The sequence below is a fragment of the Pseudorasbora parva genome, chromosome 2 (assembly GCF_024679245.1).
Source record: "Pseudorasbora parva isolate DD20220531a chromosome 2, ASM2467924v1, whole genome shotgun sequence".
NCBI classification, from domain to species: Eukaryota; Metazoa; Chordata; class Actinopteri; order Cypriniformes; family Gobionidae; genus Pseudorasbora; species Pseudorasbora parva.
In genome coordinates this window covers 33,037,730-33,053,444 of record NC_090173.1, presented here as the reverse complement: position 1 = coordinate 33,053,444, position 15,715 = coordinate 33,037,730, and the positions used below count along the sequence as shown (strand labels likewise).

Below are 15,715 nucleotides of genomic sequence, written 5' to 3'. Positions count from 1 at the left end.
ATTAAAAATGTGTAGCGTCAACGTACTGGCCAATTAGGTTTCAGGAGGGAGAAAAGCAACCAATAGCGTTGCAATAAACAGACGTCTTTGTCCAGATGTAAACTTAAAAGCTTTCATTGGTTAAAATGGAGCGTCCGGTTGAATCTCCTGTTGCAAAATAGCGATGCTTTGTAAAATTGTAAATACAGCAAACGTGCTATTATAAAAGTGCACGAGTCCGAATACCTATAACATTAACCAGAACATTAGGTTGGATCCAGCCAGAAAAATCTTTATTTTAAAACACATCATGTATCAAACAAACACAGGTGTACATACTAGTGTGTGTGTATGTGTGTGGTGTACATAAGACCAATACAGTTTTGAAAAGTAAACAATTATTTCAGAGAAGCCCTTTTCAGAAGGGCAGAAGAAATTCAAAATCAGTAACATGACTCATAGACAGATCATGTGTAAAGTTCAAAGTCTATTCTCTTTGAGTTGTAGAATGGGGCACCTCCTTGGTCAATCTTTCTACAGTAAACTCCATCCTTGAAGTAGCCCTCATCCACCCAGTCCTGGAATAAAATATACAGCAATATATAATGCACTACTTTTGTTTATATTTACTAAACTATTTGTATTTCATATAAATAATTGGGACATTATAACAAATGTAGGTAACACTTAATATTTCTCAGTGGTCATGCATGTCATTTTTTGACATTCATTGCTTAAAGGAAAACACAGACTTATAATTGTGAATAAGCTAAAGTCCCAAGAAGTCAGCGAGTTTTATCCCTGCTAAAGTCCCAAAAAGATGGCGTGTTCCTTTAAGCCAACGTAATGTTGTCAAAAGTACCGACGGCGATAGCAAATTGATTCCTCTTAACAGCGCTCAAAGTGTCACATTTTTTACATTTCAGTACCGATTTGGTATCGCGGTCGGTACTTTTGACAACACTAAGCCAAGTCAGGCACTCTAAAAACAGAGCAATACTGAATCTGCCACAGTTTTTACATTTTATTAAGCAATTTTAATATAGAAATAAAGGAAAATGAGTTGCAAAAATGTTTTGCATGTTCGTGCGTTTGTGTTTGCTTACCTGCATCTGTTGGCTGCTGAAGGGCCCATAGAGCTCAGAATTTTCCTCATTGTCCCATTTGTACTCCCACATGACCTCATCACTCACTGGAGAGAAACACTGCTATTACTGAGGGATTAGCCATGAATCAAATAATCACAAATAAAGATGAGGATAAAATTACTAACACGTTTACAATGTACAGTAGTTTCACTGTTGTTGGCTCAAGTTTATTTGTTTGCATCTGAACTAGTCTGGATTATTTGTGACCGACCATGTCAAAAAAACTTGCAACAACTACCACAAATACAGGTTCATTTAAGATGCACCATGCATCTAATCACACACACACACACAAATCACATTCTGATTCAATCACTGACCTATGCTGTTGTCTTTATCCTCATCTTTTTCTGCACCATGCCTTTCATCAAACTCATCAGCGAACATGTCTAGCTCTTCTTCTTCCTCTTTTTTCTCCTCAAGCGTTTTGGCTGCCTTTCCCGGAGTTAACCCCTTCAGCTTGTAGGCCAATTTTTCATACGTCTGCTGATAAATTTCAAATTCCCCAATCCCCACCAGTCTATCTGCCAATGCTGTCAGTTTGTCTAGTTTATCAGCATCTCTGTTTAAAGTCTCTTTTTTTTCCTCCTCTCCTCCTCTCAGTTTCCCTTTCTTCTTCTGTCCTCCAAGACCGCCAAGTCTTCTCAAAGCAGCAGCCACCGTTTCACCAGGAAGCAGCAGCTGAATGATGGCTTCTGTGAGTTGATAATGGCTGTATGTAGCCAGAGGGTCTTCTGCTGGCTCTTTATCCTCCTCTTCCGCCTCTTCCTCATCATCTTTCTGCTGCTCCTCTCGTTTTATCTCCTCCTCTGCTTCATCTTCATCGCCAACCCTTCTCTTACGCTTTGCTGCAAGGCCTTTCTTCTTTTTCACAGGTTGCTCTTTTATCTTCACCTGAGTGAGGAAATCATTGGAACGTTAAGCATGATTTTTTATTCCCAATTATTTATCAGAATTTATAGAAAAAAAATTTACCCAGTCAATATTGTCTAGCCAGTTGTCCCTGATATCTTTCTCTTTGTTGACAAAATAGTTTCCCTCTGAATCAAAGTAACCCTCCTGCATTTCCTCATCGAGGTTAAAAGGGGTGATGCGTACCCCCTCATCATAGTCAATGGTTGCCATTTCCTGACCTGCAAACAGAAAGAATGTGAAAGACAAATATTAATATTAACTTTTAATTATAACTAAAATACAAGCAAACTGGTGCTTCACAATACTGACATTTGTCAACCTTTCGCACCATTCATTGCATAAAAATTATTAATTTATACGTAAACAGGAAGGTATTACAAAAATCAACAGGAAGGAGAGAAATCATTCTGCAATGTTAAAGTTTATTTCATAATCTGCAAGAGAAAAAAAAATGTTCACAGACCTTCCACGTCGTCATTGGCAAGGATGTCATATTTGCTGCTATTTTCTCCATCCCCGCCTTCATCTTCCTCATCACTGTCTAAAGAGTGTTTTTCCTTAAATCTGGATCCTGGTCCACTCACACCATCTACAATCTGTAAAAAGACAATAGCTAAATGACAATACTATACAATCCATTAAATGCGCATAACAATGTGCATGGAAGTAACAGCACACAGACAAAGAGTTATATAAGGCCAACCTTTTTCTTTGGAACATCTTCCAAAGTAATCTCTCCTTCTCCATCCTCAAAGGTCACTTTCCTTTTCGACATGCTAAAAGAGGCATAAGACACTACATCACTACGAGCCAACATTGTGTTTTGTTGGGCATAGACATCTAGTATCCACACACAGTGTATGTTATACTCTTAAAGGGATAGTTCACCTAAAAATAAAAATTCAACATCATTTACCCTCAAGTTGGTCCAAATCTGTATGATTTTCGTTCTTCTGTTGAACACAAAGTAAGATATTTGGAAGAATGTTAGTAACCAAGCAGATCTCGGCAGCCATTGACTTGACTTCCATAGTATGCACCACAGTACATACCATATTTTTCGCCACTGTGGTATATCTATATTCATACAGGTTTGTAACAACTTGAGGGCGAGTAAATGATGACAATTTTCATTTTTGGGTCAACTATTCCTTTATTATGAGTATGGGACTCCATAACAGACTGAGTTAATAAATTTTGAAAATATTGTTTAACATTCAAAAGTCAATAAAAGACACTTCATGGACAACTAAACTTACTGCAATTGACAAGAGGACACAACATTAGCCTCCTATACATAGACTGCATCTGTGTGTAAAAGTATAGACCTAATTCTTTATTATCTTCAAAACCTTACACAAACATGTACGGGATGCATTGGATTGGTGATCACTGGGATTTTTGAAAACAATTTTATTAAGTAACGTTAACTGTTTAAAATGTGCAACGCTACTGTACAGCGCATGAGCTAATGCTGCAAGCGTCCGTTCGGAGCGTGTCAGTTAGCTATATTGAAAGTCATGTAAAATCAATTGTAACTTGACTTAGACAAACGCTTAACGTGCTTGTCCGCTATAAACCAATACTACTAAATTGTAAATCACACAGTAAAATAGTTACCTGGATGTTATTCTCCCCGCTGCGCCATTCAAGCAAAACTAAAACCGGAACAACGTCATTCGTGTGATTGTGGCCGAATCTCTATCGCCATCGCCACCTACAGGAGAAGGTTGAATGATGATTAATTCACTTCTGCGTGACCTCAGGTCCATAACTTGATCTGCTTACGATAACCTCATGATTTACGTTTTCAAATGAGAAGTTATTGTTATGTTATTTTCAAATAATTTTCAAATTTGCTTGTATACTTCTCTTTTGCACCGAGAAAAAAACTCGGTTGTAAATATGATGCGTGTCTATGAAATCTGAATAGGCAGGAACGTGCATTAGAAGAACAGCAGAGACTGTGCAGTGTGCAAAAGTCATATCCAAAGGCACAGTTCTGACATAATTTATCTAGTAAATATTTAATAAGAGCCTGAATTAGAAACACGAATCGATAATATGCTAATGTATCTGTTTTTATTGTTTGTTAATTTATTATTTACTGCCCCCATATTTGCCCATCATTAATATTAGTTGTGGGTGTGAAAGTGCACATGCCACTGCTGTTTCATCATTAAGTCGAAAGAGAATAGGGCATCGGCTTTTGTTACCAGGAAGTGGGTCGCGTTATTTATATTTCAACACTAGAAGACCGGCGCGAGAGCGCGCGCTGGTAATACGAAACTTATAATATTTGGTCTTTGATCAGAAGGGATTGAGGGGCATCGCCTTAAGATATGTTTTGCTACTAAGGTCGTATGGATACCCTCGATAAGTCAACGGAAAGGCATTGACAGAAGTAAGTTGGTGCACCTGACAAACACTGAGGAGCTCTGTCATAGTTCCGGTTTGTTTCCTTGTCATTTTACAAACCGCATGCTTTAAGGTGGACAGCAAGATAATATTTACATGGCATTGCAGTGCTTTGTGGCTGCCTGGCAGACTAGGTCAACCAGATAGACAGGTTATTCTCGTATGATTTCATGCTTACTCATAATTAGAATTGTACCTTTCCTTTTCCTTAAATTGCATTATTCTATTAGATTTATTTCATTTGCTATTATTTTAAATTCTGTTTTTAGAAAGAAAGAAAGAAAGAAAGAAAGAAAGAAAGAAAGAAAGAAAGAAAGAAAGAGACGACAGCAAATTCGATTTTTCCATGGGCTGTAATTTCTGTGCTGTAAAGCTCGCTCCCTGTGCTCACGCTAGGACACGGCTGAACGCCAGGTGGCGTTGTAATGAAGATCCATGAGAAGATTCTTACTCATTACCTGTCCTGCACTACACCTGTAGACAAAGAGGGATACCTGTACAAAAAGGTAAGGACCTGGCTTTGTACATTTACCGAGATATGAGTTAAAGGCTGTTTTAAAACCGGAATCTATCTAACTTAACCTTGTGCTATTTCAATAATGGGTTTTTAAACAGTACAATCCACTCGTGAGTGCTCTAACTACTTGTATCAAAGTGTTGCCACTAAAACTGCCTACACTCCAAAAAAAAAAACGGTGCTATATAGTACTAAAAGTGGTTCTTTGACTTTTAATACTAGGGGAACCACTTTAAGTGCTGTATAGCACCAAATCTTGGTGATTCAGTGGTTCTTCCGCGGTTCTTCACTAGTTCTTTGGGATGATTGAGGTGCTATATAGCACCGTTACCATATCCAGAACCTGTTAAGCCCCTGTATGGTTCTTCAGTGTTTCTTTGGGGTGATAAAGGTGTTATATAGCACCACTGCCATATAGCACCACTGCCACTGCCACTGCCTTTCAATCCCCTTTAAATGTTCTTTACACACCAAAGAACTGCTGTTGGTGCTGTTTAGCACCATTATTGAGGAAGAAATAATAAAATGCGATATAGCACCTCCTATGGGTTCTACATAGCAACATTTGACAAAGGTGCTGTAGAGCACCTTTAAAGATATACTATTTGGCACCAAATGTGGTTCCCCTATGATTACAAGCCAAGAACCACTTTTAGTGCCAATTAGCACCAATTTTTTTTAGAGTGTAGGCTGTCAAATTTGTATACTACATGGATGCTTGGGAAAGCAAATACATTATATCTGACTCATCTAATCCTCATGATACATTTCAGACTTTACCTTCAGGATCCTAGAGTCCACTTAGCAAGAACAGATACTGCGGGTGACAGTAAATGATTAAAGTAAAAATGATGGAGGCAAGCAGAACTATATGATCAATAAGGAAATAGTTATTGTAAAGTATCTCTACTAATAATATTGTTCAAAAGCCAATATTTCTGAACAGACTAAAAATAAACCACTACACCTCTCTATCTGTAAATAGCACCACTGGAGGAAAAGGGCTGTTACACACATTTTTGACAACAAGTGACAATAATATCAGTCTTCTGTGCATTACAAACTGTTTTTCTCATCTTAAGCATTTTTCTGTCCTGTTCACAGCAGATTTTTTTTAAATTATTCTTTCTTTAAACAAGTTGTAATATAAATGACTTCCTTTTCCCTGTGTTTGAACTATTACCGCATTTCTTTTCCACAGAGAGAGAGGAACACCACTTACCTGCGCCGCTGGTTTGTGTTGAAGGGGAATCTTTTGTTTTATCAGGAGCGTCCAGGCGATCGTAACCTGTTGGGTGTGATTGTTCTGGAGGGCTGCATGGTGCAGGCATGTGAGGCGGATGGTCAGTTCTGTTTCTCTTTGGTGTTCACTGGACCAGGACTCCGCACTTATAGACTGGCCGCTGATGATCAAAACAGCCAGGAGAGCTGGATCGGCGCTCTGTTCTGCGCTAGTCACATCTACCTTTCTATGATTGTCAGAGACCTGGAGAGACGCTACGAAGGTGCGTATATGTGCTGGTACACTGTGCGTCTTTTGTGTGTATGTTTTGGCTTGAATGCAATCATCTTTTTAAATTATATTTGTTCATGCTCTCAATAAAACAGAAGCTAGAAGGGACAAAGGCCTCTGTGATTCCATCCAGACCTCTGCATTGACTTCTACACCAAATAAGATAATGGCTTCCTGGCATACAGGACAACCCTATTTCGTACACGGGTCTTCCATAGTGCCCAGAGATGGGCGAAGCTACAGCGCTAGTTCAGCACCCCCTCCATCTATGCCGAACAGACCAATCAGCTACAGTCTTCATGCCCCTCCTATTCAATTAAAAACTAGCAGTAAGCGATCTCCAAAGCTCTGGCCCAAGAGAAATGCCCATGTTACCCCCTTAAATGGTCCGGCACCATCTTGTGGGGAGTGGCCAATTGTGGGCTTCGATCCTTTGGAAGAATTTAGTAAACTGCATGAGTACTATGGAAATGAAATAAAGCAACTAAGAGCTGACTGGCTGAAGAAGAAGCGTAAAGAAGTGGGATACGTTGAGGAGGACCTCATTGATCTTGGCTAGAGTGACCTCTGGTAGTTTGAGCATATGCATATTCACATGCATTTGTTATTGTTGTCACCATAGTAAATAGTAATTGTAAATCCTGTTCTAAAACAATGGATTAATGAATATATCGCTGTTTCAGGAAATGTATTACTGTGCTGGTAGAATTCTGCTGTCTGTTTAATTTTATGAAGATTAGCACTGACTTCTGATCTTGATGGCATTTCTGGTAAAAGGTTTCTCATTTCCTCTTTGTGGTCAGCCTATACGTCTCAGTCCCCAGTACATATCAGCCTTGTTCCTTCTTGCTCAAACTGTCATAAAACAGACCCAAACCACAAGTCTTTTTATACCCAGCATATATGTGCCGACATAAATTCTTATATTGCATTCAAAGCAATTCAAATACTGTCAAATAAGGTCAGATGTCATGCTTGTTTAGTGAAGTGATTGAGTATTTGCTTTTTTTATGATTACATGCTACGTATATGATTAATATTTAATATAATCTTCTGCACTGAGGGAGCCTAAATGAACATAACTGTATGTTAATAGCTCAATATTCTTTTATCTGACAGAAGGATGTAAATGAACTAGTGTGATTCTGTAAAGAATAATTAACTGTTAAATTCTGCTTTACAGTGCCTGTTTCACAGTTTATGAGGTTTCACAAACAAACTGAAATACACCCCCCATCTGCTCTTCCTCTTTCTCATCACCTTAAATCTCTGGGGATGTAGATGTGCCTTTTTTTCTTTTAGTTTTTAGTTTACACATAAAAAAAATACATATAAAAAGTTTTATAGGCGTGACAGTCATCAGTAAATATTAAAATAAGCTGTACGGTTTGTACAAATTAATCTTTTCTGAGATGCAGCTCCTTATAGGGTTACCAGAGGGCACTGTAACTCAACAACAGAATATCTACTGTAAATTTAGCCATGAGAAATCTGATATTTTATTATATAATGCCCTGAATTATATATAATTATATATAGATGATAGAAGTACGTATAGATGTTTTATTGTATACACATTGTATATATTTACAGCATCCTCAACACATTGTCTTAGTACAGATCCATTTTGTGTTATATTTATTTTGATGATAATTTGTTGACAGATTAATTTGATGCAATGCTTCTATTCAGTATTAATACTCTGATGTACATTATAATAAATTCTATAAAGATAAGTTTTGTTTTAACATTTTGTCATTTCAACAAGATTTTTTTTACATCAGTGGTTGTGCGGTTTGAGTATACATTTTATTGTATTTTGTTCAACTTTTCAACATTATATCAATCAAATTATAGTCCTTAAGATCTTAATTTTAAATTCTAATACATATATACCTATATATCTTTTAGTAATGCTAGTAGATGTAATACAAACATTCAGTATAGGCTGATATTGTGGTTTGTTTAATGATTAATAAATTCACAGCTGTTTATGAAGATTTATGGAGATCCTGTACCATACAATCGAGCTCTGAGAGAACAAAACAAAACTACCAACACCTTCAGTGTTGAATGCAATATGAAGATCCTCATTTCAACTGTAACCTCTGCATACTGCAGACGTGAGGTATGCTAAACCCCTATAGCGACGCTGTGGCCCTTTTCACCTCATCCGGATTCCAGTCATCTCTGCCGTGATAAACAGCTTTGAAAAACATATGAGTAGATCACGTTACACATAACGTACTGAACGTATAGACATGTCTACTTTGACAGGCTATAAACAAAACAAAGATGAGTAACTCCGTGGCCTAAAGGCCAGTCTGGAGATACTAAATCCCTGATGTATAGGCCTACAACCAGATCAGTCATGAATCGAACATACTTGGAAGAGGCCTAAACTAAAGACCTAAAAAAAAAATGAAGCAAATCATTCCACTATGACAAAAAATATCTCAAATTAAGGCTTACACATCCTCTGACCCAGAAACCTCCTTACCTCCCTGTCGCTGCCCCCCACCACCACCACCACCCCCCGGCTCTCTTTCACGTTCCTTCTCTCGCTCTCTCTCTCTCACACACACACACGTCTGGTTCACTATCTTTGTGGGGACTCTCCATAGATGTAATGGTTATTATACTGTACAAACCGTATTTCTTATCCCCCTACACTGCCCCTGCCCCTAAACCTACCCATCACAGGAAACATTCTGCATTTTTACTTTCTCAAAAAACGTCATCCTGTATGATTTATAAGCCTTTGGAAAAATGGGGACCGCTGGCTGGTTCCCACAATGTAGGTGGTCTCAGGTTTTACTATCCTTATGGGGACATTTGGTCCCCACAATGTATAAACAAGGGCACACACATTAAAAGCTGTTCCACCATATATAGGTATTAAGGGGTGTGTTAAGCATATACCATATCTAATTTGAGAACATTAGGCTGCATCAATGATTGCAAGAGTTATCAACGTTACCTTAAACTTAACCCTCAAACCCCATTACTAATGAATACAATATACATACATATAGTTATTTACAGGAAATGGAGGAAAATAAAATGTTTTGTGTATATGTATGCAATTCTTTATCAAGATCATTATTAATGAACAATATTAACCATTTTAATACATATCTATATATATATGCATATATATATATATATATATATATATATATATAGATAGATAGATAGATAGATAGATAGATAGATAGATAGATAGATAGATAGATAGATAGATAGATAGATAGATAGATAGATAGATAGATAGAATTATATGTAATTATTTAATGCATATATAAAGTCTTTATATATAAAGCCCATTGGTAATCAATAGTAAAACTTGATACAGGATACAGAGATCAAAGATTTTAATAGTTGTGTCTTTAAAATGCTGCATAAATAATTACAGCTGAGCAAGATTGCTGGAATCGAACAATATATTATCTAGGTAAGATCTAGATACGGAAACAAAACAAGTAAAGGACAGACTCGCAAGATATCAAGTGACCCTAAAAGAGGAAAGGAACGCACAACAAACTGTGGGGTTTCTAGAAGAGGACGAGGAATGACTGATGGATTAAACAGAGAAGAAAAGGCAAGCACAAGAAGCAGACAAGTTTGTTGTGCTATTTTGGTCGCTCTCAGCTGTCCATTGCCCCCGCCTTCCCAAAAGAACCTGTTTTAAGTCTTTCTTCATGTGTCCCCTAATGTGACCCCTCACTATGGACGCATTGTGCTGATCTTTTTAAACTAAAAGAAAAGAGGATAATTGCATGTCCATACACAGAGCAGCGTCCCATGTACCACCACAAATTGCACCTCAGTGACTGTAGAGTGACCAAGCGAGGTCAAAGAGCGCCAAGGAGAGAGAGTGCTGAATATAGGCATGGCCATGTGGCAGGGTGAGGCGGGGGGGGACTTGGGCCTAAATCCCACGGCATCGCTATACTAGGAAAGGCATTAAAACCCTATTTTCAATTAGGGCTGACTGGGAAAGAGGTGATGGCAAGGGTTATGATACGACACCAGAACAGCTTCTTATATATATATCAGATGGGGGCGTGTATACAAGATAATCATTGGCTCAAAAAATCTCTGGATTTAAATCAATCAGTATTATTGCAACCCCTCCCATTACAAACACAATTTCCTGTAATACTGACAGAATATTACTGAAAACCCAATATTGATCCACCGCTAATCTAAATATAGGAGTGTGAGTCGTGTCCTCCTCAGTGTCTGTGGTTACAGCTCATTCATTTCAAAACCAAGTTATGTGATTGTGCGAAGCTCAAACAGTCCCTTACGTCTCCATGTCCTTATTAGTCTACATGAGACACGCAGACTGCTGCCATTAGTATCAGATTCATCCCATTCCAAGACTCCAATAGCTATTTCTAAGCACTGTAAGATGATAGTGCATCCCACCCTGTGTCCCTTCATCACTTTCCCCCTACCTCATCTCTCTCCCCTTTCATAGTTTCCCTCTTTCTGTCTGCTATTTCCCAAGCCACACTTAAGGTTGGATCTAAAATTAGCAAGGGGCCTTCGGTAGTATATAAGCCTCTCGAGAACAGGTCACTACGCGGCTTCAGTCTTCACTTCTTGAGCTTCTTAGACTTTACACCGTCCCAGCATGGTGAGTAACCTGTGCCTTAGCTGTTACCTGGCCACACCATCTAGGTGGACACATAGGAACCAAGGACATAATGCCTCACTCTCAGCAGGGTCATATGGAGGAGAGCTCGCTTATTGAATCAGCGTGGATAATAATTGAACTGTGGACTTACAATACCTTTAACAGGACCTGATAATTTGGGCATTTTTTCTGAACCTGCGTCACTGGCACCAGGAAGTTAGTGCTAAAGCTGCAAAACTAAGTGGTTTTGCTTTCACTTTCCATGCAGTTTTTTTGTAATTTATTAAAAACTGTGAATGGATACAATTATATGTTCGTATAAAGAAAATTGTAAGTTTCACTAGAAAGCATAATGCTACTTAAAATTAAATACAAAATCCAATCCAACAGTTTTCAGTAGCTGACTATAATGGTGCACTTGAAGCTAAATACTGTGTCAATGATCATTGAAGAACGACCTGTTATGCAAAGATAATTTTTTAGATGCATATCACTCACACATATAAATGTGTGTTTTGTTAGTATCTACCGGTTCACACTGTTTTATTATCAATAAATGTGTTAAAGTGTCTTTCAAATCAAAGCCTGGTGTATCTAAGCTATGTGTTGCACTGCTATGTGTGTCTAATTTTCTGATTTTAAAATTATGTAGATATGTATTAGTCAGCACACAGAATATTAGCACTACATCCATTCTATTTGCATGCAAAGCTGTGTTAAAAGCTAAAAACATTCTTTTCTGCATATGTAGGCACCCAAGAAGGCTAAGAGGAGGGCAGGAGGAGGAGAGGGTTCCTCCAACGTCTTCTCCATGTTTGAGCAGAGCCAGATTCAGGAGTACAAAGAGGTAAATATTTTTTTCAGATCTTCTTGTCAATACAACAAGCACGCTAATTCAACCATGTCAGAGACATTGGGACTTCACAGACGTCCTATTTTGATCAACATATCATTATATGTTGTATATATGTATTTTAGAAGCTGCATTCTTTCACTTTATTGTGGATTATCAAAGTCTATTGTGTTGGATAGGGGATTTTGTTAGCATAAATCAGTTTAATGCAACAAATTACCACTGTGTTTTGTCACAGTTGCTTTAGAACTGGCCTTATAATTCTAATATGATTAAATCCTGTTATCAGGAAGGGGCAAATTTTTAATACCCACAAAGAGAATGGTCAAACCATATCTATATTAAGGCTTGTCCAGTATAGCAGCTGGACCGAGTCAACAGAGATTGTCTTAATCTAAAAAGAATTGTCTTGCCAAAAAAAGGCCAGAGCCTTCATCTCCACTGCCCTACCATTTGTCAGACACTTCTGTTCTGATCCCAATGGGACAGCAGCTGAAGATCACAGTGCATGCCAGAGAGACAGAAAGAGAGAAAATAATAATGTGAAAAAATGTAGAAGCGTGTGCTCTGCAAGTGAACTTTACCTCGTGGTGTCATCACAAAGAAGCACGAAATCATTCTCACAGACCTTGTCCTGGACTGGTCCCAGCTGGCTCTATCTCAGTTCGAGCAGCTGAGTCTTTAGCCATTTTCAAAAAACAATTAAAGATACATTTATCGTAGGCACCTGATCAATTAATACTAGCACTTACCTATTCTATTTGTCTCTTCTTTTTTTTTTATAAAATAAAATGCGCGATGTGTACTATGATAGACTGAGACTTGCTACAGCATACTGTTGCCCTCTTGTTGGTCTGATTGCTTCTATTGTTCTCCTCATTTTAGCTTTCGATAAAAGCATCTGTAAAATTATTAAATTTCAATTTTGAAATACTGGACAAGATAAAAGAGAATAAAATTAATGGATAAAAGTAACCAAGAACAGGCCTCTATCTTGGACTCAAAGAAAAGTGGAATGGTGTTAAAAAGGATCATGTTTTAGGGTGCTTGAAGTGGTTGAAAGAAAGAAAAAACTGAACGTGGACCCAGAGATCACATATAAATAACAAAATAAAAACCTGGAGGAAATGAACATTTTTTGTCCCTAGTTATGATTCTTAAACATCATGAATTATCATGATTATATCAAACACTTAAGTAAGACTATGTGCACACATGCTAAGAGGGTGAGCTGACTGGAATTAGCATCAGGCTAGTGTGCGACAGAGCTAAGTAAGGATATGAAATGGTTTGAGTAGTTTATTGGTAACTGATACAGCCTTCTCAAGTGCTCTCTTCAGGAATGTCTGACATTATAGTTGGGATTGACTTAACACGTCTCCCAGATGGAAAGAAGGATCAGTAAGGGTCTATGTGGGGGCCGGGTGGGAGCAAGCAGCTGCTGTCAAGTATTCATGCCTTCTTGAGTTTCATATGAATGAGAAGGACATTTTACTACTGTAAGGCGAGTAAGAAAAAAGATTTCCTGATACAACAACTCTTTGGTTTGCATCTGTCAGCAGCCTAATTTTCGTCACCACCCCTTACTCCTGTAGCAATGTTTTTGTCTCTTTCTGTCCTGCATATATAGGCTTTCACAATCATTGACCAGAACAGAGACGGCATCATCAGCAAAGATGACCTTAGGGACGTGTTGGCCTCAATGGGTGCGTTTATGTTTTGTGTCAGCTGTGTACTTTGTAAAAACATCCATGAATCTGTGCTGACCATCCTCGCCTGTCCCCTGTAGGTCAGTTGAACGTGAAGAATGAGGAGCTGGAGGCTATGATCAAGGAAGCCAGTGGCCCAATCAACTTCACCGTTTTCCTTACCATGTTTGGAGAGAAGCTGAAGGGTATGCGAAAGTCCTTTTTTCTAGTTTTCCAATCATTGTATATTCAGTTAGAGTAATTCTCTCTCTCTGGGTCTCTGAAAGGTGCTGACCCCGAAGACGTCATTGTGTCAGCCTTCAAGGTGCTGGACCCAGAGGGCACTGGCACCATCAAGAAGGAATTGTGAGTATATATTCACTGACGTTTTATTTAAATGTTAAAATATATGAACATATTCATATCTGACTGTTACTTCTTTCTCTTTCATTCCAGCCTTGAGGAGCTTCTGACCACTCAGTGCGACAGGTTCTCTGCAGAGGAGGTGAGATCAGATGTTGCTCTTTAGAATTTAAAATGAGAAAATCTTATTTTTTTTTAAGTTATTTTTTAGCTCATCATTTTTAAATCAAAACATCATTCTCTCTGATGAAACAGATGCCATTTTAGCATCTGTTTCAATCGGATGTACGTAACAATATGGGAAAAATTATGATCTGTTGCTACTTTTTGTTTTTTTTATAATAGTCAAGTCTCTAAAAGCAGTTTGTTTGTTTAATTCAAGTTCTTTTTTCCTTCCTCCTTTAGATGAAGAATCTGTTTGCCGCCTTCCCCCCAGATGTGGCTGGCAATGTTGACTACAAGAACATCTGCTACGTCATCACACACGGAGAGGAGAAGGAGGAGTAAACGGCTGTGGAGACCAGACAGAAAATGAAGAGATGAACGTGTATCCCTCACTGCTTTACTCTCCCAGGCTGTTCTTTGTCCTCCTTCTCTTACTTTGTGTTTCTTCCTCCCTTTCTTCCTTTCCATCATCTTTGTTACTTTCAAGCACTTATTCTCTCCATCTCTCCAAAGACTTGTCTCGCTGAGATTGAATTGGGAGGGTGGAGAGGCTCATGACCACAGTGTCTGTCAAGTGGGGACATGGGATTGTTTTCAATAAAATGAACATCATTTCTATATCTCTCACATACTCTCTCTTTCTCTCTGTTTCTCACTCATTACCCACGACCACTCCTCTTTCATTATAATCAAGCATGCATGAAAGTTGCTGCATCTTATGCTGCTGTCTGGAGGGTTGAAATGAAGGCATCTATAGCTCTGGGCTGAAATATCTCTCTAGATAAATGTGGAAGATAGCTCACTCGTGGGGGGGAAAGAAGCAAGACGGAGTGATCTCACTCTATAATAGAGGAACCAATCATCATTCTCGTTTCTTCCCCTGATGGTTGACTAAAAAGAAAGAGAAAATGAGGGTTTTGTACAGAGAGAGTTGGGCCTCCTAAAAGTGATGCCGAGCTTATCACGGAGGGAGTGAGAGAGACAGACCATCCAAGGAAGAGAGGAGAGCGGGGACTGAAAGAAAACATATCCTCTTCACTCCCCCTCTCCCCTCCTCTTCACTATTTCTCTGTCAGTGTTTTTATTTTTATTTTATTTATCCACCCTTTTGCTTTCTGCATCTGGGCCTGCTTTGCTCTGTCAGAAACTCTTCTGTAAACAATAAAAGACACAAACTGTGAATAAAACATCTTTTTGTACTGCTATGTCTGCTGGCTGTGTGTGATAGGTGGGATTTAACTAGACAAGTCTAAAGATGAGAGTGTAAAATAGGGAAGACCGCAGGATTTGATGCAGTAAATCGCAAGGGATGACAAGCAGTATGTGAACAGCGCTACCTGCCGGACAAGGATAGTACTACAAAGCCAATGATAAAAGAGCTGCTCACATTCGCTTCCACATAAATCTGATAGGTTTTAAATATTTTAATCATTGAGTGCCCATTTTCTAATTTTTAAAACAGAAAAAGGCAGAACCCGCTTGCTGAAGAACACTGACTTTGGTTTAAAACT

At 38.4% G+C, this 15,715-nt stretch overlaps 3 protein-coding genes across 7 annotated transcripts; 2 read left to right on the top strand and 1 right to left on the bottom strand.

The window, feature by feature from the left end:
* Nucleotides 1-255: 255 nt before the first annotated feature.
* cd2bp2 (CD2 (cytoplasmic tail) binding protein 2) lies at nucleotides 256-3,774 on the bottom strand. 2 transcript variants are annotated; one of them, XM_067416898.1, is made up of 8 exons: nucleotides 3,663-3,684; nucleotides 2,959-2,998; nucleotides 2,746-2,818; nucleotides 2,506-2,638; nucleotides 2,103-2,260; nucleotides 1,448-2,021; nucleotides 1,086-1,171; nucleotides 256-557 (listed from the first exon to the last, which is right to left on the bottom strand). In XM_067416898.1, the coding sequence occupies exons 3-8, from the start codon at nucleotides 2,815-2,817 to the stop codon at nucleotides 447-449; spliced, it is 1,134 nt and encodes a 377-aa protein (XP_067272999.1). In that variant the 5' UTR covers nucleotide 2,818; nucleotides 2,959-2,998; nucleotides 3,663-3,684; the 3' UTR covers nucleotides 256-446. The 2 variants fall into 2 exon arrangements, with proteins under 2 accessions (XP_067272999.1, XP_067272990.1); XM_067416889.1 differs by lacking the exon at nucleotides 2,959-2,998 and having other exon boundaries at nucleotides 3,663-3,774.
* A 200-nt stretch (nucleotides 3,775-3,974) lies between these two features.
* On the top strand, nucleotides 3,975-8,187 carry pheta2 (PH domain containing endocytic trafficking adaptor 2). Of its 4 annotated transcripts, none has more exons than XM_067417047.1 (4): nucleotides 3,975-4,446; nucleotides 4,754-4,966; nucleotides 6,179-6,482; nucleotides 6,586-8,187. In XM_067417047.1, exons 2-4 carry the CDS (start codon nucleotides 4,886-4,888, stop codon nucleotides 7,047-7,049), a joined length of 849 nt encoding a protein of 282 aa, XP_067273148.1. In that variant the 5' UTR covers nucleotides 3,975-4,446; nucleotides 4,754-4,885; the 3' UTR covers nucleotides 7,050-8,187. The 4 variants fall into 4 exon arrangements, with proteins under 4 accessions (XP_067273148.1, XP_067273166.1, XP_067273157.1 ...); XM_067417065.1 differs by having other exon boundaries at nucleotides 4,742-4,966; XM_067417056.1 differs by having other exon boundaries at nucleotides 4,730-4,966.
* Nucleotides 8,188-11,880: 3,693 nt separating this feature from the next.
* mylpfa (myosin light chain, phosphorylatable, fast skeletal muscle a) lies at nucleotides 11,881-15,403 on the top strand. Its single transcript, XM_067417204.1, is given in 6 exon segments — nucleotides 11,881-11,982; nucleotides 13,619-13,694; nucleotides 13,778-13,882; nucleotides 13,964-14,042; nucleotides 14,133-14,181; nucleotides 14,445-15,403. Coding segments are annotated over 6 exon segments (513 nt in total). The 3' UTR covers nucleotides 14,547-15,403.
* The last annotated feature ends 312 nt before the right edge of the window (nucleotides 15,404-15,715 follow it).